The 23,585-nt window shown below is 40.3% G+C and overlaps 1 protein-coding gene across 4 annotated transcripts in view; it reads left to right on the top strand.

Moving 5' to 3' along the window:
- Ppp2r5e (protein phosphatase 2 regulatory subunit B'epsilon) overlaps positions 1 to 23,218 on the top strand; it is a 138,854-nt gene extending 115,636 nt beyond the window's left edge. For 3 of the 4 annotated variants that reach the window (XM_048362594.1, XM_048362596.1, XM_048362593.1), the window contains 9 exons: positions 4,943 to 5,073; positions 5,186 to 5,245; positions 5,901 to 6,009; positions 7,437 to 7,490; positions 7,588 to 7,638; positions 9,970 to 10,089; positions 13,994 to 14,121; positions 17,005 to 17,106; positions 22,100 to 23,218. In XM_048362594.1, coding sequence (XP_048218551.1) covers positions 4,943 to 5,073; positions 5,186 to 5,245; positions 5,901 to 6,009; positions 7,437 to 7,490; positions 7,588 to 7,638; positions 9,970 to 10,089; positions 13,994 to 14,121; positions 17,005 to 17,106; positions 22,100 to 22,199 — 855 coding nt within the window. In that variant the 3' untranslated portion in view covers positions 22,200 to 23,218. The remainder of the gene's footprint in view (positions 1 to 4,942; positions 5,074 to 5,185; positions 5,246 to 5,900; positions 6,010 to 7,436; positions 7,491 to 7,587; positions 7,639 to 9,969; positions 10,090 to 13,993; positions 14,122 to 17,004; positions 17,107 to 22,099) is intronic. The other variant, XM_048362595.1, reaches the window with a different exon arrangement.
- Positions 23,219 to 23,585: the final 367 nt, after the last annotated feature.

Genomic DNA, 23,585 nt, shown 5'->3' with positions numbered 1-23,585 from the left:
TAGACTATCATGTCCCATTGTATTTTAGCTCTAGTTTCTGTCCATGGAGAAGCCTTTTAATTTCATGTCATTCCAATGGTTAGTTCTTGGTCTTATTTCCTGAGCTATTGGAGTTCTATTCTGAAAGCCATTGCCTGTGCTTAGATATTCATCTATTTTCCTGTAGTAGTTTCAATGCCTCAAGTCTTAACACTGTCATTTTTTCCCCCCCTTTCTTTTCTTCTTTCCTTTTCTTCTTGAAGACCTCCTTCCTGGAGTGCTGGTCCGAACTCTGCTTGGCCCTGGTGCCTTCCCTCAGGCTGTATCAATAGTGGTCCCTCTGCGTTGGCTCTTGCCCTTTTCTGGACCCATGCCTTTGCTTGGTGGAAAGTTTGGTGAAACATATTCTCTTGATTTTTTTTTTTTTGTCATGGGGTTTGAACTCAGGGCTTGAGCACTGTCCCCCCGAGCTCTTCAGCTTGCTAGTGCTCTACCACTTTGAGCCACAGCGCCACTCCCTCTCTTGATACTTGAGGGTGCATGTAAAATTTTTTTTTTAAGATTGCTGTCCAAATGTGATCTTTTTCTGCTTACATATTTGATTGACATTTTAGCTAGCTCCACATTTGTCTCATTTTATTCATCTTCTCCGAGTTGTTTATGAATCCCTCTGTCAGCTTCCAGCTCGCAGTGTTGATATTGAGAAGGCTTACACCTAGGCTTGTGTATGGTTTCAGCAGCTCCCAAAGGCCTTGGTGACTGGAGGTTGGTTGCACGGGGCAGTATTGGAGTGGGCTGGTGGGAAGGAATGTGGGACAGCAGCTTCTGGCAGCTTCTCAGTTCCTGGTTGGCAATGCAGTCATTGGCATGTTCCCACATGATTGATAACTGCACCATAAGGTGATGTTACTAGGGGGCATTCCCTGTCTACAGCTGTGCTATGCCATTTGGACTTACGTGAACTAAATACGCCTTTTCTTCTTCATAAGTAGCCTGAGCTAAAATTTTCCTTGTTATAACCACCAAAAGCTGACCATTACAAACATTCCTCTCCTACTTGTAACTCATTACTGCTTTTTGGGGCAGCCTGCATATCACTTTCTAGAGAAGCCTTCTCTGTCATTGTTCTTCTTCCATATAGAGTAGATAGGTGTCCTATACATTTGCACAGCGTCCTGTGCAAAGAATATGTGATTACTACATGGTGGCCAGCATTAGACTGGGCTCTGAAAGCAGGTGGTGTCTGCCTTGCTCTCACCGTCACTCTGGCCCCTTGTGTGTATCATGCTAGCTTTATTATTATTATTTTTTATAATGACTGTATTGTGCTTTCGTTTGTGCACCATCTCTCTTATCTGCTCTTGAAATGTTTTCCTGTGAAAGACATCACTTGATGAACATTTTTATGTTGTTTTTGTATGGATGTATAGCTTTAGTTCTGTTCGTTGTACACGGGGAGTGGAATTGCTCAGTCATACACTCCTACTGTGGACCTTTTGAGAAACTGACAAACTATTTTCCAAGCTGAACACACCCATTTGCTTGCCAACAGTCTATGAGGGTTTCAATTTCTTTACATCCTTACCAGTGCTTTTTATTGTCACTCTTTTGTTATAGTCACCAAGTGGTATCTTGTTTTTGTTTGGATTGGTGTTTCTGTTGTGATTAGTGAAATTGAGTGCCTTTATTAGTCATTTGTATACCTTCTTTGTGATATATTAATTCAAATTAAAGATCATTTGGTTCTCAATTGGATCATTTTTGCTTATTAAGGTTAATAAGTTCATATATGTTGTAGGTACTAGTCAGCAGTTTGCATATATTTCCTCCCATTCTGTTATTCAGTTTCACTTTCTTGATAGTGTTCTTTGTTTGTTTTGCCAATCCTGGGGCTTGAACTCAGGGCTTGGGCACTGACCCTGGCTTCCTTTTGCTCAAGGCTAGCACTCTGCCACTTGAGCCACAGTGCCACTTCTGTTTATGTGGTATTGAGGAATTGAACCCAGGGCTTTATGCATTCAAACACTCTACCATTAAGCCACATTCCTAGCCCAGTAGTGTTCATTAAAACACTGATGTTTTTATTTTGGTAGTCTAATTTTTTTTCTCTTACTGCCTGTATAAGCTTTTAATTTCATGGCTAAAAAGAAATTGCCTAGTGTAAAACTGTGAAGACTTATTCTTATATTTTCTTTTTCTTTTTCTTTTTTTGCCAGTCCTGGGCCTTGGACTCAGGGCCTGAGCACTGTCCCTGGCTTCTTTTTGCTCAAGTCTATAGCACTCTGCCACTTGAGCCATAGCACCACTTCTGGCCGTTTTCTATATATGTGGTGCTGGGGAATTGAACCAAGGGCTTCATGTATATGAGGCAAGCACTCTCACCACTAGGCCATACTCCCAGCCCTTATTCTTTTTTTTTTTTGTGTGTGTGTGTGCAAAACAATCCATTTTTTTTATTAATTGGACATAAATTTTTTTACAAGGTGTTGTGCAAAGAGGGTGCAGTTACATAGTAGGGCAGTGTGTACATTTCTTATGATATCTTACGACCTGTTTTTCTATCCCTTGTCTAGGTCAGGTTGACATATATGCAATATACAATGTATCAAGAACATATACAGTATTCACAGACTTGGTCTCTACTGTCTCTCCGTCTCCCTTTCTTAACAGTCATATATCAGGGAGATCATGCCCCTTTGTTTTCTGTGTTCTAGGCTTGTCTCACTCAACATTATTTGTTCGAGTTCTGTCCATTTCCCTGCGAATAACAGTATTTCACCATTCCTAATTGCTATATAGTATTCCATTGTGTATAAGTACCATATTTTTTGGATCCATTCGTCTGTGGAGGGGCATCTGGGTTGTTTCCATATTTTAGCTATTGTGAATTGTGCCGCGATAAACATGGAAGTACAAATGCCTTTTTGATATCTTGGATTTTGCTGTTTAGGATAGATGCCTAGGAGTGGTATGGCTGGGTCATAGGGTAGGTCTATATTGAGCTTTTTGAGAAACCTCCATACTGTTCTCCAAAGTGGTTGTACTAATTTGCACTCCCACCAACAATGGAGAAGGGTTCCTCTTTCCCCACAGCCCCTCCAGCATTTGTTGTTTCCTGAGTTCAGAGTATAGGCCATTCTAACTGGGGTGAGGTGGTATCTCAGTGTTGTTTTTATTTGCATTTCCTTTACTAGCAGGGATGTTGAGCATTTCCTCATATGTTTCTTTGCCATTTTTATATCTTCTCTTGTGAAGACTCTCTTTAGCTCTTTTGCCCATTTCCTAGCAACCCTTATTCTTATATTTTCTTCTGTAGTTCAGTTCTTATTGATATCTTAAAAAATAGATTTGAGTATTTGGTATGAAGTAGAGGTCCAACTTTCTCCTATTGCATGTGGCTATCCATTTATCCTAGAACTATTAGTTGGGAACACTATTCTTTCTGTGTTGAAACGTCCTTGCATCCTTAAAGCAAACCAATTGACCATACATTTGAGGTTTATTTGGGGGCTATCAATTCTCAATTGGCATATATATCCTATGTCAGTATCATACTTCTTTGATTACTATAGCCTTAATAGTAAGTTTTGAAATCGAAATATGTAAGTTTTCTAATTTTGTGTCCCCTCCAACACCTGATTTTTTTTTTTTTGCTTTTCTAGGTTCCCTGTGTTTATTTTCCTTTCTTCCTTTCCCTATCCCTCCCTCCCATTTTAATTTTTTAAAGATTTTTATTAGCATACCTTATTTGTGACACTGACCAAATTCATCCCCTTTATTGTTCTCCCTCATTTTCCCCTCCCTCTCTCCTTCAAGCCTCTCGAGTAGCTAGGATTACAGGTGTGAGCCCCTGGTGCCTCGCTGTAGCTGGTAGTTTTGAGGTGTTTTTTTTTTTTTTTTTTTTTTTTGCCAGTCCTGGGGCTTGAACTCAGGGCCTGAGCACTGTCCCTGGCTTCTTTCTGCTCAAGGCTAGCACTATGCCACTTGAGCCACAGCACCACTTCCAGCATTTTTCTATATAGGTGGTGCTGAGGAATTGATCCTAGGGCTTCATGCATATGAGGCGAGCACTTTACCACTAGGCCATATTCCCAGCCCCTAGCTGGTAGTTTTAATAGTGATTGAGTTCAATGTGTATGTAGTGCCTATTGTCATTTGGTGTAATACTTGTTTTCTCTTTTGTAACTACCTCTTTTGAAGTCTTAGCTACAAGAATACATCGATGTGATATTATCAGGTTTCTATTGCTTATTTAAAGTTGCAAATGATCCATATATTTAAGTTATTTATGTGTAACTCATACAGAAGTAATATGATGAATATTTATAATATGAGCATGCCTAGGTAACAAGAGCTCAGATATAAAAAAGAGAATATTGCTGGTATCATTGGGAGTTTTGATGTGTGCTTTAAACTAGGTTGTTTAGGTACCTGTATATTTTGGTAGAGCTGAAGTCCTATCTTATCTGTATAGTTAGAACATAAGCAGTAGGTAGCGTAGGGCAGTGTTTGCCTTTAAGACCTTGAATGCCTAGGTTCAGATCCCAGGTCTGCTGCTTACTAGCTGCAAACCCACAGCAGGTCATGTAAACTTTCTGTGCCCAATTTTCCTGATATACAAAACTGAGATAACACTACCTCATAGGAGGGAATAAACATGTAGATTGCTGATTATTGTAGCCAGTGCTATGTGTTGACCATGATTATATTTATTGTTATTGCCTGCCTCTTCACTAGATTACAAACCCTTTGTCAACATTTGTTGACACTCTATTTCCAAGGGCTAGCACTGTGCCCAGTACATAATCAGTAACTTTTTGAGGACAAAAGCCCCCAGCTACTCTGGGAGGCAGTGGTAGAAAAGAAAGAAGGGAGGAAGAGATTTCAAATTATATATGATAGCATTCCTAAATCCTTTCCTGTAACTTCCACTGACAGCTACCCTGTCTTTTCTTTACAACAGCTTTTGGAACTATTTGACAGTGAAGACCCTCGGGAGCGGGACTACTTAAAAACAGTCTTACACAGAATTTATGGCAAGTTTCTTGGTCTTAGAGCATTTATCCGAAAACAGATTAACAATATTTTTCTAAGGTAAGTAGAGGGGGGCAGGAGAAGCAAAGTTGATGTTTTCATAGAAGTATTAGTAAACTTCCCATATGTAAGCCCAGTGTACTGACTTTGTTTTCCTTCCTCCCCTCCCCAGGTTTGTTTATGAAACTGAACACTTCAATGGTGTAGCTGAACTGCTGGAAATATTAGGAAGGTGAGCGCTTGTTATGTAGTTGCTCATCTCAGGTAAATATAATTCTGAAGATTAGATCCAAGCTAGGCAGAGACTTCAAGAAAACAAGGAACATTTCTTGAAAGTGAAAGGTTGTATTTTAGGAGGAAGCTTAGCAAGAGAGGCAATTACATGGAGAAGAAGGAGGAAGAAGGAAAAACAAAAGATGCTGATAAAAAGTTATAAGGCTAGGCCTTGGTAGCTCACACTTGTAATCCTAGCTACTCAGGAAAGTCTATGAGATGCTTATCTCCAATTAACCACCCAAAAGTAGAGAGTAGAGTTCTTACTCAAGTGACAGCCTTGAGCACCCAGACCCTGGGTTCAAGCTCTGGTATCAGCACACACACACAAAAGTTCTTGGGGACCATCTCACTGGTTTTAAGAGCACAGAAGCCTTTGTTGGATGATCATAGGCAAATTTAGCTTCTTTTAAACTCCTTTCCTACTTAAATATACTTTAAAGTAACTACAAAGCATTGATAATCACTGATTTGGGCTTATGTTTGTTGTGGCTATGTGTTTGGACCTATACTAGAAGCTTATTGAGAGTTACCAGTCCCACAAGGTCAGTTGGTGGTACAGGGTACTGGCTGTGCTTGCATTACTAATTTTTATCTCTTTTCCTTTTCCCTAGTATTATCAATGGCTTTGCTTTACCTCTTAAGGCCGAACACAAACAGTTTCTGGTGAAAGTGCTGATCCCTTTACACACCGTCAGGAGCTTGTCACTCTTCCACGCCCAGGTAGAACTTGGAAGGATTGCTGCTTTTATTTTATTTTTTGGTGACAGCATCTGGTTGTATTCTTCCAACTGACCTTGAACTTTTTATCCTCCTACCTCAGCCTTCCAAGTGCTACGGTTATAGGCATGCATATACTTCACAACTACCAAAATGAAAAGCTTGCAAACTCTGTTCCTTTGATATTAGTATTTCCTTAATTGCATATAACCCTAGCTACTCAGGAGGCTGAGATCTGAGGATCACAATTGGAAACCAGCCCTGAGAGGAAAGTCCATGAGACACTTACCTCCAATAAATAACTCAGAAAAAGCCAGAAGTGGTGCTGTGCTCAAGTGGTAGAGCACTAGCCTAGAGCAAAAAGAAGTTCAGGGACAGCGCGCCTAGGTCCTGAGTTCAAGCTCCAGGACTCTGTGCCCCCCCCCCCCCCACTCAAAAAAAAAAAAAGAAAAAAAAAAGGTCCTTAAAGTTGTTACAGTTTGAAATGTGTACCCTCACCTATCCCGGGAGTTACATTCCAGAGACCCCTGCAATAGGTGAAAAATCTGAGAAGTAGCATAGTAGTACAGTTGTCCCTAGCTATATTGTGGTTCACTTACTGTTACTTAGTGAATTTTTTTTTCATCTATTGCCAGTCTCTGGAACATAGCTCCTGCCATAAGTGAGGGATCACTACGTATTTTTCTACGTGGTTTTTTTTAACCCACAATACAGTGAAGCCTCAATAAGTGAACTGCAATATAGCAAGGGATGACTGAACTTTCCAAGGAAAAGAAAAGTACGTTTTGTCCCCTCTGTGCTTTTCACTAGTACTTCAAAATTCTCCTAGAGCTTTCTTTATTAGTGTCACTTTTGGCTTGTAAAAGCATCTTTTAGCTAGATGTTGTGATGCATACTGCCAATTCCAGCTACTCTGGCGGCTGAGGTAGGAAGTTGGTTTGAGCCTAAGAGTTCAAGACCAGTCTGGGTAACATACAGAGATTCCATCTTGCTGAAGGAAAACAAAAAAGTAGATAAGCAGTAGCTCTTGGGCTGGGAATGTGCCTTAGTGGTGGAGTGCTTGACTAGCATTCTTGAAGCCCTGGGTTTGATTCCTCAGTACCACATGCACAGAAAAAGCCAGAAGTGGTACTGTGGTTCAAGAAGTAGAGTGCTAGCCTTGAGTAAAATGCCAGGGAAAGTGCTCAGGCCCTCAGCCCCAAGCTCCAGGACTGGCAAAAAACAAACAAACAACAACAACAAAAAGAAATACAAGAGTAGCTCTTTAAGTTTGCTTGATAAAGTTTAATTTTATTACAGTGCAAATGAGCTGATTGGGAAATTAAACCCAGAATGTACAAATTGAAACCAGAGAGTAGTATGTTTTAATACTCATTTGCACCCTTGGTATAGAGAATGTAAAGTTTTGTCTTTGCTTTTCACTTCTTCAGTTGGCGTATTGTATAGTACAGTTTCTGGAAAAAGACCCTTCACTCACTGAACCAGTAAGTGTTTTGTTATAATTTCATAAAACCTGAGAAAACTGCTTTTCCTAAATGTGTATCTGAAAAGTTATATACTTCTTGGTTTTTCTTCTTTTAGGTTATTAGGGGGTTAATGAAATTTTGGCCTAAAACATGCAGTCAAAAAGAGGTAAGCACCACTCTTGAATATCAGTAGCGTACTAACAGTAACTTAAAGTCTGCGAGGGCCAGACACTGGTCTAAATGTGTAAAATCACATCTTTCCAGTTATACTGGCACATGCCTGTAATCCCAAATACTCAGGAGACGGCAGTGGGAGGATTTCAGTTTGAGACCAACCCAAGCGAAAGCATGAAACCTTATATTAAAACAAACAGTAATGTTCTCCTCCATCCCCCCAACAAAAAGGACCTGAGAGAATGGATCTAACCTAACCCCAGTACTATCAAACACACACACACACACACACACACACACACACACACACACACACACACACACACACACACACACACACACACAGTATCAAACCACAGATATTATTTCACCTAAACCTTGTAGCTCTATGAGGCAGGGCTATCAGTATTCCCATTTTACTGGGGATGAAATTGAGGCTTAGAGAGGTTATGTAGTCCTCCTGGGCACCCTAGAGGAAAACGAGTGAGTAGGTCAGGATATGCTTCCAAATGTCTTTTCAGCTGGCATTTCGCCTGTGCTGCTCAGCCTCAGGTAGAGTCAGGCCAAACTCTTTGTTGTTCACTTGTCACTTTCCTTGTGACCTCCTGCATAACGTGGAGATTGTGCTATTGGTGTGGAGATGCTAGAGCAACCTGCTGAAATCCTCACTTTAAAGCACAGTATAGGTGGGATCTTACTATGTAGTATCCTAATACATAGCACAATTTTAGCTTCAGCCATTTACAAGTAGCCCTGAGAGGTTTGCTGAGAGCTGAGCAGCTGGGAATTGTGGGGAGCAGTGAGTCTCCAGCAGGAAGCTTGGGTGGAGCCTTCTGGCTCCATCCCAGCCTTGCAGACACTCCTCTGAAAGATTAGGAGTCATGTGCAGGGTGGCCTGGAAACAGAGGTCAACTGGTAGCTTAGAGTTTGGGAGCATATTTACACACAAGGGTAGATAGGAATAACTTCTTTCAATCAGCTTGAATTTTCCAACCCTTGCTTTACACAACTTCAGAATATCATCTTTTTTTGCTTTCTTTTTCTTTTTTTGTGCCTGTCCTGGGGCTCAACCTCACGACCTAGGCGCACTGTCCCTTAGCTTTTTTTTTATCAAGACTAGCATTCTACCACTTGAGCCACTGCTCCACTACTGGCTTTTAAAAAATGGTTAGAGATAAAAATCTTATCAGTGCTTGGCTTATCTTATTTCTTAATACTGTTAGGTAAAATTAAACTCTGAATTGCTCCCTATGCCATGTATCTCAAGATCTAAAAGCAGTTTCATTTTTCTTGTTACTGAAAACTTAATTTTTTCCTCTTTATTCATGGCTAAATAGGTAACCAGTTTTTGTTATTACATTTCTGTTACATTTAATACATTTAACCCAATCTACTGTTAATCAGATTCCTTTTTGAGATCTGAAAGCTCCCTTCTCTAGGCACACAGCACAGGAGCCATTGTTATTGTCTTCTATGGAGAGCAGTTGGGTGTGTGTGTTGCATGTGTATATGTGTGTGTATGTATGTGTACACATATACATGCAAGTGTAAGCATAGAGAATAGGTCAGTGTTTACTGATGGATTTAAAAATGATACGTTCATGTGAGGGAGGGAGTGTATTTTTGTCTCTTGCACTTTTGCTGTTATGTTAATGTTTTTAAAGATGCATGCACCAGGGAGTTCAGTGCTTGGCCAGTGACTGCAAGTGTTGCCGTGGACTTTGGCACATCCTATAGGAGGGCCACCCTCCTGTTGTTTAAAACAAAAAGCTGGATGGGTGGTGAGATCGCTGGGCTGCTAGCAATTGAAAGGGGATCTACAGGGAGGGTCCCCAGGCCTGGTATAACATGGAAGGCCCCTGGGTCAAAGTAAAGAATAATTATATATACTTTTGATATTATAGGAACTTTTTTTTGTCAGTCATGGAACTTGAACTCAGGGCCTGAGCACTGTCCCTGGCTTCTTTTTGCTCAAGGCTAGCACTCTACCACTTGAGCCACCACGACACTTCTGGCTTTTTACATATATGTGGTGCTGAGGAATCGAACCCAGGGCTTCATGTATACGAGGCAAGCTGTCTACCACTAGGCCATATTCCTAGCCCCAGGAACTTATTTTTAACATATACTTTATGGAAAATTCTTTGTGGAGGGAGCATCCCTTAATGAACATGGGATAATGGCTGGTTCATTGGTTTTTACTTTTATGCATATGTTTTTCTTAAGATGATATAAACTCATTAGTCTTCATTGAACCTATGGTTTTTTGTTTTTTTTTTTTTAATGAAATAGCTTACATTTTGTGTTTTGCTTCTACTTACAGGTCATGTTCCTTGGGGAACTCGAAGAAATTTTGGATGTGATTGAGCCTTCACAATTTGTTAAAATTCAAGAACCTTTATTTAAACAGATTGCCAAGTGTGTATCTAGCCCCCATTTTCAGGTGAGTAGAAGACATGAACCAAAGGGGCCTATACAGCCTGAATTATTTTGGTTAAGTTTCATTGGTGTTGGAAGTGTCATAACCCCTGGCGGCATGATTTCCTTTGCTATTTTTCCACATGATTGTAGTATTTTTGAATAGTAACCTCTGATCATGACCAGGTGCCACCCAGCATGCGACACCCTGCAAGAAAGGTGTACCACTTTTCAGATTCAGAGGTGAACACCAGCCTGCTGAGTAAGAAGTGGCCTGGCCACTTTAGTGTGCAGGAAAGAATGCCAAATAATGTTTAAGAAGAAAAAGACAAACTTAAGAGTTCTATACTGTGCTAGAAGCTTTTGCTTTACATATGTTGTTTATAAGTGTCACATTATCCTACGATAATTACATCCATAGCACACTATCCACTTGTCCCATTTTTGAGATTAGGCTCAGAAAATGCTTTGCTCAGATCCTGATGTTAAAGGAAGGGCAGTTAAATTTTGATCTTGGACTTAGCTTCTTAGTGAAGCAGTGCCTTCACATGGACTACTCTGCCTCCTTGTGGCTGCTCAGGGGGAGCACAGGGAACATGAGCCCCAGTGTCCTTACTACTGGGCTGTGGAACCCACATAAGAGAGAAGAAAGGAAGATCAGGGTTGAACACACATTTTGTCTTGTCTTCTGACTATCTGACCAAAAGTCCATCTCATAAACCGGGAAGCTTGACTACATGCTGCTTGTCATTTTGAAGAGATTATTCACATTTTAGCTTACATCATTGAAGCACCTAAAGGAATCGTTGGCTAGTAGACTTTCCCCTAAGCAGTCAGTCAGAAACACTGGCTGTTACTTCTGTTTTAATTTTTTTTTTTGGGAGGCCAGTCCTGGGCCTTGGACTCAGGGCCTGAGCACTGTCCCTGGCTTCTTTTTGCTCAAGGCTAGCACTCTGCCGCTTGAGCCACAGCACCACTTCTGGCCATTTTCTATATATGTGGTGCTGGGGAATTGAACCCAGGGCCTCATGTATACGAGGCAGGCGCTCTTGCCACTAGGCCATATCCCCAGCCCTTAATTTTTTTTTTTAAATCTAAAGTTATGTTAGTATGTCAAAGCAGTAACCATCCAACAATCGAGTACTTGTACCACAAAGGAAGAAAGGGGGAAAAAAGTAAAAACCATTACATGAAGTGGTCACATGAGGTAATGTGTGTCTGAGTACAAATAGAAAAGTTGAGAACTAGCCTGGCCCCATTGGCTCATAACTACTACAGAGGCTGCAGATTGAGATTCCACACCAGGCCAGGAAAGAGTTCAGGAGATCCCATCTTAGCTAATAGCTAGACACAGTGGCTACATGGGAGGCTAATATCAGAGGATCACAATTCTAGGCCAGCTTGAGTAGCAAAGATCCCATTTCAGAAGAAAAAGCTGGATGAGATGCTATTTATTTTTTATTTTTGTCACCAGAGCTTTGGCAGGAAAGCATAAATAGGAGGATTGCTGTCCAGGCCAGCCAAGTGAAAAGTGAGATCAAAGCAAAAAAGACTGGACATATACCTCAAGTATTAGAACATGTACCTAACAAACATGAAGCCTTAAGTTCAGCGCCCCCTCCTCCCGCAAGTGGTTGAAACAGTATAAAGGTATTTTGAAATTTACAAGGACCTGTAGTACTCAAGCCTAGGTCACTTGCTTTACTCTTCCCTTACTTTCCCACTTGAATGAGATGCTTGGTATAATGAAGCTGAAGAGTGGGGATCTCTTTCATATGAGCATCACTAGGGAGATTTAAATGATGCTCAGAAGCTTAGATGGGAGAGACATGTTGGTCAGCTCAAGATACACCCTACCAGAAGGCTGGGTGCCAGTGGTTCATACTTATAACCCTAGCTACTCAGGAGGCTGAGATCAGGGTTGTTGTTCAAAACCAGCAGGGGCAGGAAAGTCTGTGAGACTCTTTATCTTGAACCAACCACCAGAAAGCCAAAAGTGGAGCTGTGGCTCGAGAGTAGAACATTAGCCTTGAGCACAAAAGTTCAGGGACAGTGCTCAGGTAGTGAGTTCAAGCCCCAGGACCAGTACGTGCATGTGTGCACACATTATGTGTACTCATACACACACACCACACATAATGGCCTAATGGAATATCATCGACTGGGTGGCTTAAAGAACACAGATTTTGTGTTCACAGTTCTGAGGACTGGAAGTCTCATTGAGGGTGTCAGCCTGGTGGTCTTTACTGCTGCTTTCTCGCATGCATGCTGCCTCCTTGCTGTGTTCTCCTTTCTTGGTATGTGCTAGTAGATTGTTGTTTATGTTCCCCTCTGCATCTATCCATCTATCTGATAGGTTCTTGTCAGTTTGCATTGGATGGGACCACTGGGTTTCCTCTCCATAACAGTGAATGGTGCTATCCTTAGGGAAAGCAATAAAGGGGTTTAGAACAGAGCACTCAGAATCTGCTAGCCAAATGACCTTGGGCCAGTCAGTAGCTTATTAAGCCTCAGTTTCCCCATCTGCAAAGTGGTTGTGAGGCTTAAGGGAGCGCACGCGCATGTGTGTTTGTTTGTTTATGTGTTTGTGTGTAACACGTAGCACTGTGCCTGGAGCATAGTAAATACTCAGTAAGGGTGTTCTCTGGGCTCTCAAAGTCTAGTACCTAAAGAATCACACCATTTGTTTTTGAACCAACGTGAAAAGGGACATGAAAAGGTATTAATTTCTCACACTTGACTCCTGGTTTTTTCCTTCTAAAATCCTAAGTTTTAAGCCAAGTGCTGGTGGCTCACACCTACAATCCTAGCTACTTAGGAGGCTGAGATTTGAGAATCATGGTTTGAAGGCAGTATCAGCAGAAAAGTCCCTGAGACTCTTACCTCTAATAAACTACTCAGAAAAAGCTGGACATGGTACTACTATGGCTTAAGTGGTAGAGTGCTAGCTAGCCTTGAGCACAGAGAGGCTCAGGAACAGAGTCCAGGCTCATTAGTTCAAGCTTCCACAACTGACCAGATAGATAGATAGATAGATAGATTTGAGTAAAACCCAAATTCTTCATCTGTATAGAGGAAGGCAGACTCCTTTTTTCCTTTCCTATGTATGTACTACCCTTCTTAGAGATTTTGTTTTGAGGTATACTGTTGAAATCATAAAATCCAGGCTGAGTAACTCAGGCCCAGAAGACCAAATTAGCATGGTGGGCTGAGAATCAGGATCTGCAATGGCACTGAGTAAGTGTACCACCAGCGCCTCTGAGTTCAGAAGCTAAGCTCTCTTGCCTTGCCCTGTTTGAAGGGAATAAGGAAAGAGCTCTGGTCCTACGCTTGAGTTGCTGGCCTTTGCTCTTTGTTAGCAGTGTAACTTTGAATGAGTTGCCTGATCCCTCTGAACCTTTGTGTTTTTCTCTGTAAGATGGGGGCAGTCACACCCTTAGCTGGCAGTAGAGATGATGCATTCTAGATGTAGTGCATAGGCTCAGGGTCTGGCCACAGGCTGTGCTTGGTAAATGCAGCTGCCACTGGTGGCTAACTGTGGGGTTTCCTGAACACTGTTGCTGAACCCCAGCTGTGTGCTGGGCTCGGAGGTTGATCTGAAGTGTGGGAGTAAGAGGAGAACAGAAAGGGGATCTGTACTAGGAACTAGAGTGAGAGGATGGCCTGGTATATGGGAGCTCAGGAATGGTGTGGGGAACCCACAACTCGGATGCGATGAGCAGACATAAAGGAGAAGATAAACTAACAAGGAGAGAAAGTACAGTTTTTTCTTCCTGAAGTTGATGAACCACTTCAGAACTCCCTAGAGCTCTTAAAATCTGCAAGTATATAAAATGTGATTAATACTTAATTTTACTTTTGATTGAACTATTTATAATGCTTTTATTTAGAAAGGTTGTGATTTATTCTTGTTTTTTTCTCTCCCACAGGTGGCAGAAAGGGCCCTCTATTATTGGAATAATGAATATATTATGAGTTTGATAGAAGAAAACTCTAACGTCATCCTTCCCATCATGTTTTCCAGTCTTTATAGGATTTCAAAAGAGCATTGGAATCCGTAGGTTTTTACTGTGTCCTTTGTCCTTCCTCTCTTCCTCTTCTCTCTGCTCTCTCTTTTCTTCTTTGCTCTTCTTTCCCTATTTCTTCCTCTTCAGTTTGATAAACTCTCTTGAATGTTAGGTGCCCACTACTGTGTTGTTAAAATATCTACTGATATTTTAATCATTTAAAATATCTACATGTGAAGGTAGCCAGAGGTATTTTGATTATGTGCTGGAGCCAAGAAGATACAGAAGTAGAGTGCTTAAGTAGATCTTAAAGGATCTGTTCATTCATAAGAAGGCACAAAGCTAGCCAGATGCCAGTGGCTCACCTCGGTAATTCTAGCTTCTTGGGAGGTAAAGACTGGGAGGATCAAGGATCAAGCCAGACACAGTAGCACGCCCCTGTTATCCTAGCTTCATAGGTAGACTGTATCCAGTCACATGCCCTGGCAAAAAATGAAACCCTATCTCAAAAATAACTAGCAGGCTAGGAATGTGGCAGAGTGCTTGCCTAGCATGCATGAAGCCCTGGGTTTGATTTCTCAGTACCATATAAACAGAAAAAGCCAGAAGTGGTGCTGTGGCTCAAGTTATAGAGTGCTAGCCTTGAGCAAAAGAAGCTCAGGGACAATGCATAGGCCCTGAGTTCAAGCCCCAGGACTGGCCAAACAAAGCAAAACAAAACCTCCAAAACAATCAGCTAACAAAAATCAGGGCTAGATGTGGTACTCACACCTGCTTAGCAAGCAAGAGAACTGAGTTCAAATTCTACTGCTAAAAAACAAAACCTTTTTAAAAAATGCACAAAGCTATTAATAAGTGCCTGTTAAGTTCTGAGACCTCTGAGGGTAGGAGGGCAAATCATGAGGTATTTGGGGAATGGTGCTGGAAGATCAGGAAATAAAGATTATAAGGTGGGAAAAGTCCTAAATAGATGAGTATTTTATAGCAAGATCCATTTCCGGACAACCAGCTTAATCGTCAGGTCTATTGGAGAAAAAAAAAATTAAGTTTAATTCAACCTTAGGTCAGGCGTTCTGTGTGGCCTTACACATTTCTCCATGTGATGGAAGGAAAATTTTATATGGCATTAAAAATTAGATAGAATTCCGTACATTGTATGCTTGTCTTGAGACTCTGTTAGACAGTTGAGCTTCATTCTCCAAATGCCCTCTGAGGGTCTAGGGAGGGCAAGAGCAGGTCTGTAATGCTTTGTATCCTGTACTTGGCGCTTCTTCATCTCCACTCCTGGGAGGAGGCCTTTCTAGAACCTTCACTGAGAACTTAAATTCTCCTTCCTTTCATGTAGATGTTTTATTTAACATAGGCCTTAGCTTTTGCTGATGTTGTCTGAGCCTGTTGGAGGCATATTCATTCATTGCAAAGTGGAGGCAAGGTTGTATATTTTTGCAAAGGGCAAAGCTACTTAGACTTTTAGTGTGGAGTGTAGCGGGCCTCACATTGTGCAAGAGCTTGTTCTTCTACTTGATAAAAATGGGCCACCACTTAGGCTCCTTAGAGCAACCAGCAGCAGCTGGCCAGTTACCAGGAGGAACTAGGCAAGAGTCCATGCACTGATTAAATCACAAGAAGAACAATTGCATATATTAAATTGCCCAGCTGAAGGGAAATGGATGCACCTAGAACAAATCATGTTAAGTGAGGTAAGCCAAGCTCAGAGAGACAAATGGTGCATGTTTTCTCTCTTATGCAGAAGCTAGATCTAAAATACCCCAGGACATGGCAAATTATATAGGAATCTAGGCATTCACACACAGTGAGACCAAAGGAAGATACTTTTAGGGGAGGAACACAAAGGTGCAATGCCTATGTGCCCCTGATCATACGAAATAATATTTATTGAAATGAACTCCAGGAAATGGAAACAGGAGAGTTTTTCTTTGTTGTTGTTTTCCTTTTCTTTTTGTCTTGTTTATCTGGTTGGGGGGGCACAGAAATGGAGGGACAAAGAGTGAACAAATGCAGCAGTGATACTTACTAGATCCTATGCTGAAAATGAACTATGTAACGTGTGTGGGGACAGGAGGGAAAAACTGGAGAGAGCAAGGGAAGAGGTGACATTGTCAAAAAAAAAGAAATGTACTCATTACCTGACTTAGGTAACTAACTCCTCTGTATGTCACCTTTATAATAACAATTTTAAAAAATAAATTGCCTACCTTCTAGAAGCTTGGTATCATGTCTTTGAATATGAATAATTTAGTATGTAATGCATAAATACATACATATGTACATATACATGTGTGCATGTACTATAATTTTTTTTTTTTTTTTTTTTTTTGCAAATGTAGGTCTCTAATGCTAGTCCTGGTAGTTCTACCACAGGTGCTTATTTTTAGGGTTATTTTATACCTGCTCTCCCCCCCCCCCCCCCACTTTTTTTTTTTCTTTCCTGGTCTTGAATTTGGGGCCTGGGTGCTGTCCCTGAGCTTCTTTGACTCAAGGCTAGCAGAGCCACAGCGCCACTTCTGGCCTTTTCTGAGTAGTTTATTGGAGATAAGATTCTCAAGGACTTTCCTGGCTTCAAACAACTGTCCTCAGTTCTCAGTCTCCTGAGTAGCTAGGGTTATAGGCATTGAGCCACTGGCGCCTGGTTTATACTTGCCTTTTTCTTCAATAAAGTTTAATCAGGTGACCATAGACCAGTGTATTCTGAGTACTAATATTTTAGAAGGGGAAATTAGATTGTTTTTTCTTCTAATTCTGCTACCACTTAGGAAGAATATAAGTCTCTACATGAAAATGAACTGTAGTCATTTTTAGTTGTTCCTAGTGGCCAAGTGCTGAAAGGATAATGCAGTAAGGAGTGTGTTCAGACAAAAGTTGTGCCTTCCATTGTGTAAAGCTAACCGTGCTCTCTCTCCTCTGCCTCATAGGGCTATCGTGGCGTTAGTGTACAACGTATTGAAGGCGTTCATGGAAATGAACAGCACCATGTTTGACGAGCTGACAGCCACATACAAGTCAGATCGTCAGCGGTAACTTTTTAAAGCTTTTTTGTCTGCTGTGCATAAAACCTTTGAGTTCTTTCCTTATTTGTTGCTGAAGTTGCTTAGATGCACATCAAATCACAAATTTGTTTAAATACTCATTTTTGCATGCTCATTAGACATGTCTTTATTGGTGTATCACCAATTACTAAAGCTTGTGACAGTCTTCTTTTAATAAAGCCTGCTTTCCTCCCTTCTTTTACTTCAGTTCTGCCTTGCATTAAAAGCCTGGTACATAGCTGGTATTTCAGGCACACTTAGGGAGACCATCATGTAGCTTGTCCTCTGGATTCACTCCCACAGCTAGCTTACCTGAACTCGACATGGGCTAATGCTGTACTTTGCTCCAACAGCAGGATTAATAAGGCTCCACTTATCTAGCTTTTTGGTACCAAACTTACTTTCTGTTCTACTACCCAACAAATCCATTATAGTTTAAAGGGCAATGAAAGCAATGTGGAGCATAATAGTTCGGTATTAGATAAATCTTGAAATGTTTTAAGATTCTAAGGCAGCAAAAACTCCTCTGTAGTAAAAACTTACTAAAAGCCTTTTTTGCTTTCATTTTACATACAACTTTATTGAATCTTATTATTCCTTGTCCAGTGTGTCCAACTTTCCACAAGATATACATGGAGAGATTAAGGAATGTCTACAGAGAGCCATCAGTAGTTAGGCCTATGGCTTGGCTCTGATCACCTAAAAGCAAATGCTAGCATTACAGATGCTAAAACCATGGACCTTTCAAGATCTGTGCACATGTTCAGACCCAGGAACTTGCTGACTCTATTGCCCTAAACTCTGTGTGATTTCCTTGCTTCTTTGCATTGCTTGATTTTGAATGTGTTCCTTGTGTTGTATTGATAGTAAAATCAATGAGGGTAAATGTTTGATGGCAGAAGGCAAAGACTTATTGCATGGATGGCTTTTAAGTATAGGATACACTGTGGCACACTTGCAGCTTAAATAACTTGTAATTCACTGCATTAGCAGTTGTTGCAAATCATTAAACTTGTAATGGCCCTCTTTGCCTCAAACTTAAATTAAAATCTTTTAAAAATGTTAATTTTCAAAAATGGCCAAGGGGAACCATTAAAGGGTGTTTACTATGTGTGGCATTTTGTCTTATAGAACAATAGAAAGCTCATTGTTAGCCTGGTTGAGCAAGGATTAAATCTGTAGAATCTCATCAAGAATATTTGAAGACCATGGAAGGGTGGCTTAGTAGTAGGAAAGCTGGCCCTGTCCTGTGTTCAATTTCCAGTACCACCAGGGAAAAAAAAGCATGGGAAGGGAACCTGGTTTCTAAAAAACTCATTTGGTTCATTTGTTTTCTGACATTTATCATCTAATCCCTTGAACAAGATAAAAATTAGCAGGATCAGGATAGACAGCTGTGAAGTTGGTTCTGATATCCTGGCATGTTAAAACAGCTGATTGCCAGTGAACTTTCTTAACAAGAGAAGGGTTTGTTAAAGCAGAGGTAACACTTTGTCAGTGAGCAACAGAAGGTTGCACCCAGCAGATGGAGACATTGCTTTCTCCATGGATGTGGGAATGAAGAGCTCAATACCATTCTGTCAGAGAAGAACTCAGTGGAACACTTCCCTTCTGGATGGCAGGGAGCTCTGGTTTCAGTGCAGAGCAGATTTTTAGGTGTTACAAATCCCCAAATAGTGGGTGGAATAAGTAGTTAACGCTGTGAGCTTCATGTGCCAACGCTGTGAGCTTCTTGTGCCAATGTAAGTGCTATGTAAAACAAAAATGGGAAGATGGTTTGACAGAATCCTCAGCTCACTATGTGGTTAAGTCTTAAAATCCCCACCTACAGGGAGAGAGAAGTGGGAGAGAATAAGGGTGACAGTATCAGAAATATTTAGAATTTTTGAAGCTAAAGTTGTCCGTCTGAAAACTGTATAAATCAGCATAAATTTTATCTCGAGGAAAAACCCACAGGACAAATGGCATTGAATATTCTAGAACTCCCGATAGAAACTTGAATGGAATGCTTCAGCAATAAGATGACAAGTGTTGTAGTGATGGCAATACTTGATTTAGACTGCAAATGAGCACAGTATGAACCTGATCTTTATGAGTTGATTTTCACTTGAATAAAGTTCCAAACCCTTCTACCTCCAGTCAAAAAGGTCAGATGGATCTATAAAATTGACTTATGTGTGGTCAAATTAGTGTTCTCTGAGAATATTTATTTAGACTATGATTATCTCCAAACTGTAGTGAGTAAACAAAAAAAAGTGCTTATCTGCCTGGTGTTTGTGTACAGCACTATGTCTGGGCTCCGTCATGACTTAACAGTCTGACTTCTTGTTCCCTGTTGTGCATACAGGTTTCCAGGGCTAGAACCCCCAAATGGGCTCTTGTTTGAAAACATTTGTATTATACAGATTGCACTTCCCTTTCCTTGCGGCAGGGGGCAGAGGCATTAAGCATTGTTAAAGCTGTTAGATCACAGCAAGTGTTAAATGTTTATTGTAAGCACCCCCCCTTTAATGTTTATTTTTCCTTTAAACTGTTAGGGCTGGGGTAATTTGTCTCCCTAGTGACAGCTATTAGACCTTCCCTTGGCACCCCAGGTGCCTATATGAAGGACTGTCAGGCCATCCGCTGTATTGTATGCCATATCTATGCCAGCCTAGCAGTTTTAAACATTTAACACCTTGAGGAAGTCACATGGCAACCATAGCTACTTGCCACCAAGCACAACTCTGGTTTCTAAGTGTACTGCTATGAGTGTATGCAGATTGCCTACATCACACAATATTAATTACAAAAATATAACTGCTATAAAATTGAACATTCCTTTAAGACTGTTGGCATAAGAATCTAAAATTATTCAGATTCTCTGGATTTCCTTTGGGAAGGAGGGAGTTGGGCATGAAGATTAATTTCTGTTGTTAATACATTTAAAAAATACTGGTGGTGACATAAAGTATGAGGCTTGGAATTGCATTCTGATTTCATTGAATGCATGTGGGTTCTCTTGTGTAATTGTACTATGGCTGAAGTGAAAGCTTTGTTAAGTGAGGCGATGAGACCCTGCCTTCAGGAATTATTTGAATCCATAGACTCACATAGCCATCTGGGTCTGCTTTTTTACTGGTTTACTACAGTAAACTATTTGTAATAAATGTGAATGAATTGATCTAATTTGCAGTGTCATGTGTTCTGTAATTATGTACTTCCTGGTGGTTTGGTCAGAGGGTACTGTGGTTTGAACTCAGGGCCTCATGTTTGCAAGGTAGGCAGTCTACTTGAGCTATGCCCCTCATCTCACCCTCTCTGCTTTCATTTTCTTTTTAGGTAAAAATTCACATTTTTGACTTTGGCTGGTATCAGACCTTGATCATCCTGTATAGCTGTGGAATCACAGATATGTGAAACTAAGCCTGGCTTATTGAGATGCAAGTTAGCTTTGAACCAAGTTCCTCCCAATTTCTACTTGCCAAACATCTGACATTACAAGAATGAGCTACCATCATACCCAGCTTTCCTTTCTTTTCTTCCTTTAGTACAGAAATTTCAAAATATTTAAGCAAAATTAGCCACATCTATTTTAGGTTGTCCAGTTGTACCTCATTTTATCTGAAAGTCTGGAAATCAGTCATAATATTAATAATGAGCCTAGTTTGAAGGACTGGTAGTTATAAAAATGCACCATAATTAGAACAGCACCAACTCCCATCCCGGTCATTAATTGAAATGGAAATCACTAGGCACTCCCATACAGTGAAACCAAAGGAGGATACTTACAAGAGAAGAACACAAAGATACAATGTTTATGTGCACCAGATCATATAAGATAATGTTGATAGAAATGAAATCCAGGAGGAAAAAAACAACCCTTGAAATTACAAGTTTTTAGAAAACAAAATAGGAAAATAGGCATAAAGGAGAGAGTGTATTTTTCTTGACCTTGTACATTCTCTGTATTAGTATCATTTCTAATATTTTTTTCTGAGAATAGATTTGGAGAAAAAGTTAGCTTCTAATGAAGCCCAAAAGAAAAAAGTAGGTGCCCTTGGTTTTATGATACATATAAATTATAATAATTATCACTTTTGTTTTTTGGTAATTTTGAAGTTAATTTTCTATATAGGCTTAAAGGAATGTTAATTTGAGTTCTTCAAATAGTCTTTTCTTCTCCATTTATCGATAGTACTTTATGTCTACATTGCCAAAAAAAGGTAATCCACAAGACAGGAAAGAAAAATTCATAAGCTCAGTGGTAAACTTTTCAAAGACCTTTTACAATATCCATAGGGGAGCCAGGCTTAGAGATTCCTGTGTGTAATCCTGGCTACTCAGGAGGCTGAGATCCTGAAGATTGTGATTTAAGGCTAGCCTGGGGGGAAAAATCATCAGACCTTATCTTAACAGGAAGAAACTGGGTACAGTGTTACACTCCTGCCATCCTAGTTACAGTAGAAATTATGAATAGGAGGAGCAATGTCATCTAGGCTAGCTTAGGTAAAATGCAAGGCCTTATCTTAAGAAATAACCAGACATGGCTGGGTGCTGATGGCTCACACCTGTAATCCTAGCTATTCAGGAGGCTGAGATCTGAGGATTGTGGTTCAAAGCCAGCCCAGGCAGGAAAGTTTGTAAGACTCTTATCTCCAATAAAAATTTCTAAAAGGTCACAAATGGAGCTGTGGCTCAAGTGGTAGAGCAAAATAAGCCCAGGGACAGTATTGAGGCCCTGATTTCAAGTCTCTCATGACCCACATTGGTAAATAAATAACTACAGGAAAAATGGCTGGAGCTGTGACTCAAGTAGTAGAGTGTCTAGCAAGCACAAAGCCCTGAGTTCAAATCCCATTACTTCAAATAACCTTCCCCCAAAGTCTCCCCTCCTCCCAATAGAGGAAAGTATATTAAGGGGCGGCGTTGGTGTAGTAACTATTAGATAATCTCTCTAAATCTTCTCAGTTGTTTACCTCGTGTCCTCTTTCTTCCCCAGTGAAAAAAAGAAAGAAAAAGAACGTGAAGAATTATGGAAGAAATTGGAGGATCTGGAGTTAAAGAGAGGTCTTAGACGCGATGGGATAATTCCAACTTAACAGAAACACGACAGCAACATTACTAACCTGTGGAGTCACACATTTATGTAGTAGAAGATGGAGCAACAGTTTTCTGTATTGTGCAACTTTACAGTAGATTTCACATTTGTTTCATTATTACAACAGCACTGTATATACCTGTCTTTAAGTAAAGGAAAAAAAATAAGGACTTCAATCCAAAGTTTGGACAGTAGACGGACTTCTCAGAACTTTGCAAACATAATCATTGTTCTAGCCCTCTTAAAAAAAAGTGGTCTTCAGAGATCTGTTGATGAAATTGCTATGTTTAAATTCCATTATCAGGAGTTCTTATTTATCACTAGCAGAGAGTATGATACAATTTTCAAATGTGAACAATCTTAAATTTAGCTTATCTTTCTGCTAAGCGGTTAAATGTATTTATAGTAAAGGAAGAAAAAGATTGTCATTTCCTTATAAGGCTGTGTAACATCCTCCTTTGGATAACTTGATGAAATTTGACATCTTTTCCTTTTGCACATCTTCATGAGTTGAATGTCCATGTAGAATGGGGCTGCGAATTACAAAAGCCCTTCAAGAAAATTTTGTCTACTGGGGTGAACATCTTTCCAGTAACCAGGTAGTCCTGGCACTCCTTTAGTTTTCAAATTAGGAGTAAAATAAGAGGAGAGGTGATAAACATAGTAGGGAAGGGAATTTTGGATTCACATTTGAGTCTAATGGTGGATCCAATTCAATGTCTTGAATCCTTTGAAAACAGGCACTGGGACACCGCAGGCTTCAGTGCCTGACCAGTATTAGTTGCATCCATCCATGAGCATACATATCAGAGACGGTTTAGAAATATCCCAACATCCTTTTGAACCATATAACAGAAGAAAAACAAACACTAAATAACACACAACAATGAAATTGATTGCCAGGAATGTGAATCGAATTGGGATAAGAGTTGAGCAAACAGCTTGGGCTGTTTGGAGTTGTTGCCTTACTTTTTAATATGTATTTATAAAGTATTCCAGCAAAAGAGGATGTAGCCTCTGGGAAAAAACCCCACGTTACAGTGTTTTTTGTAGATTCTCATTCTATATCTCATCACAGCGCCAGCCCGCCCTGTTTTTAGCCAGAAAGGATTCAGGATACATATTATGCATCTTCAATTGGATGCATATTCCTAACTACTGTATTTGTTACCAAAAGTGGTTCTACAAATGCTACTGAAAAAAATCTGGAAATTCCTAATGTCCTGAGTATTAATAATAAAGTTTAAAAATGCTTTTATATCAAAGGTGCATCGTGACCAAATTGTTTAAGAAAACCACAATTGTTTCAGAAACAAGATCTAGGGCTGTATTATAGATAGATCTTCTTGGCTTTCTGCTTTGGTGTTAGGAGAGGAATCGTATACCT

The sequence above is a fragment of the Perognathus longimembris genome, chromosome 14, assembly GCF_023159225.1.
Source record: "Perognathus longimembris pacificus isolate PPM17 chromosome 14, ASM2315922v1, whole genome shotgun sequence".
Classification (NCBI taxonomy): Eukaryota; Metazoa; Chordata; class Mammalia; order Rodentia; family Heteromyidae; genus Perognathus; species Perognathus longimembris.
The sequence above is the reverse complement of the archived record's forward strand: the minus strand, read 5'-3'. Positions and strand labels throughout refer to the sequence as shown.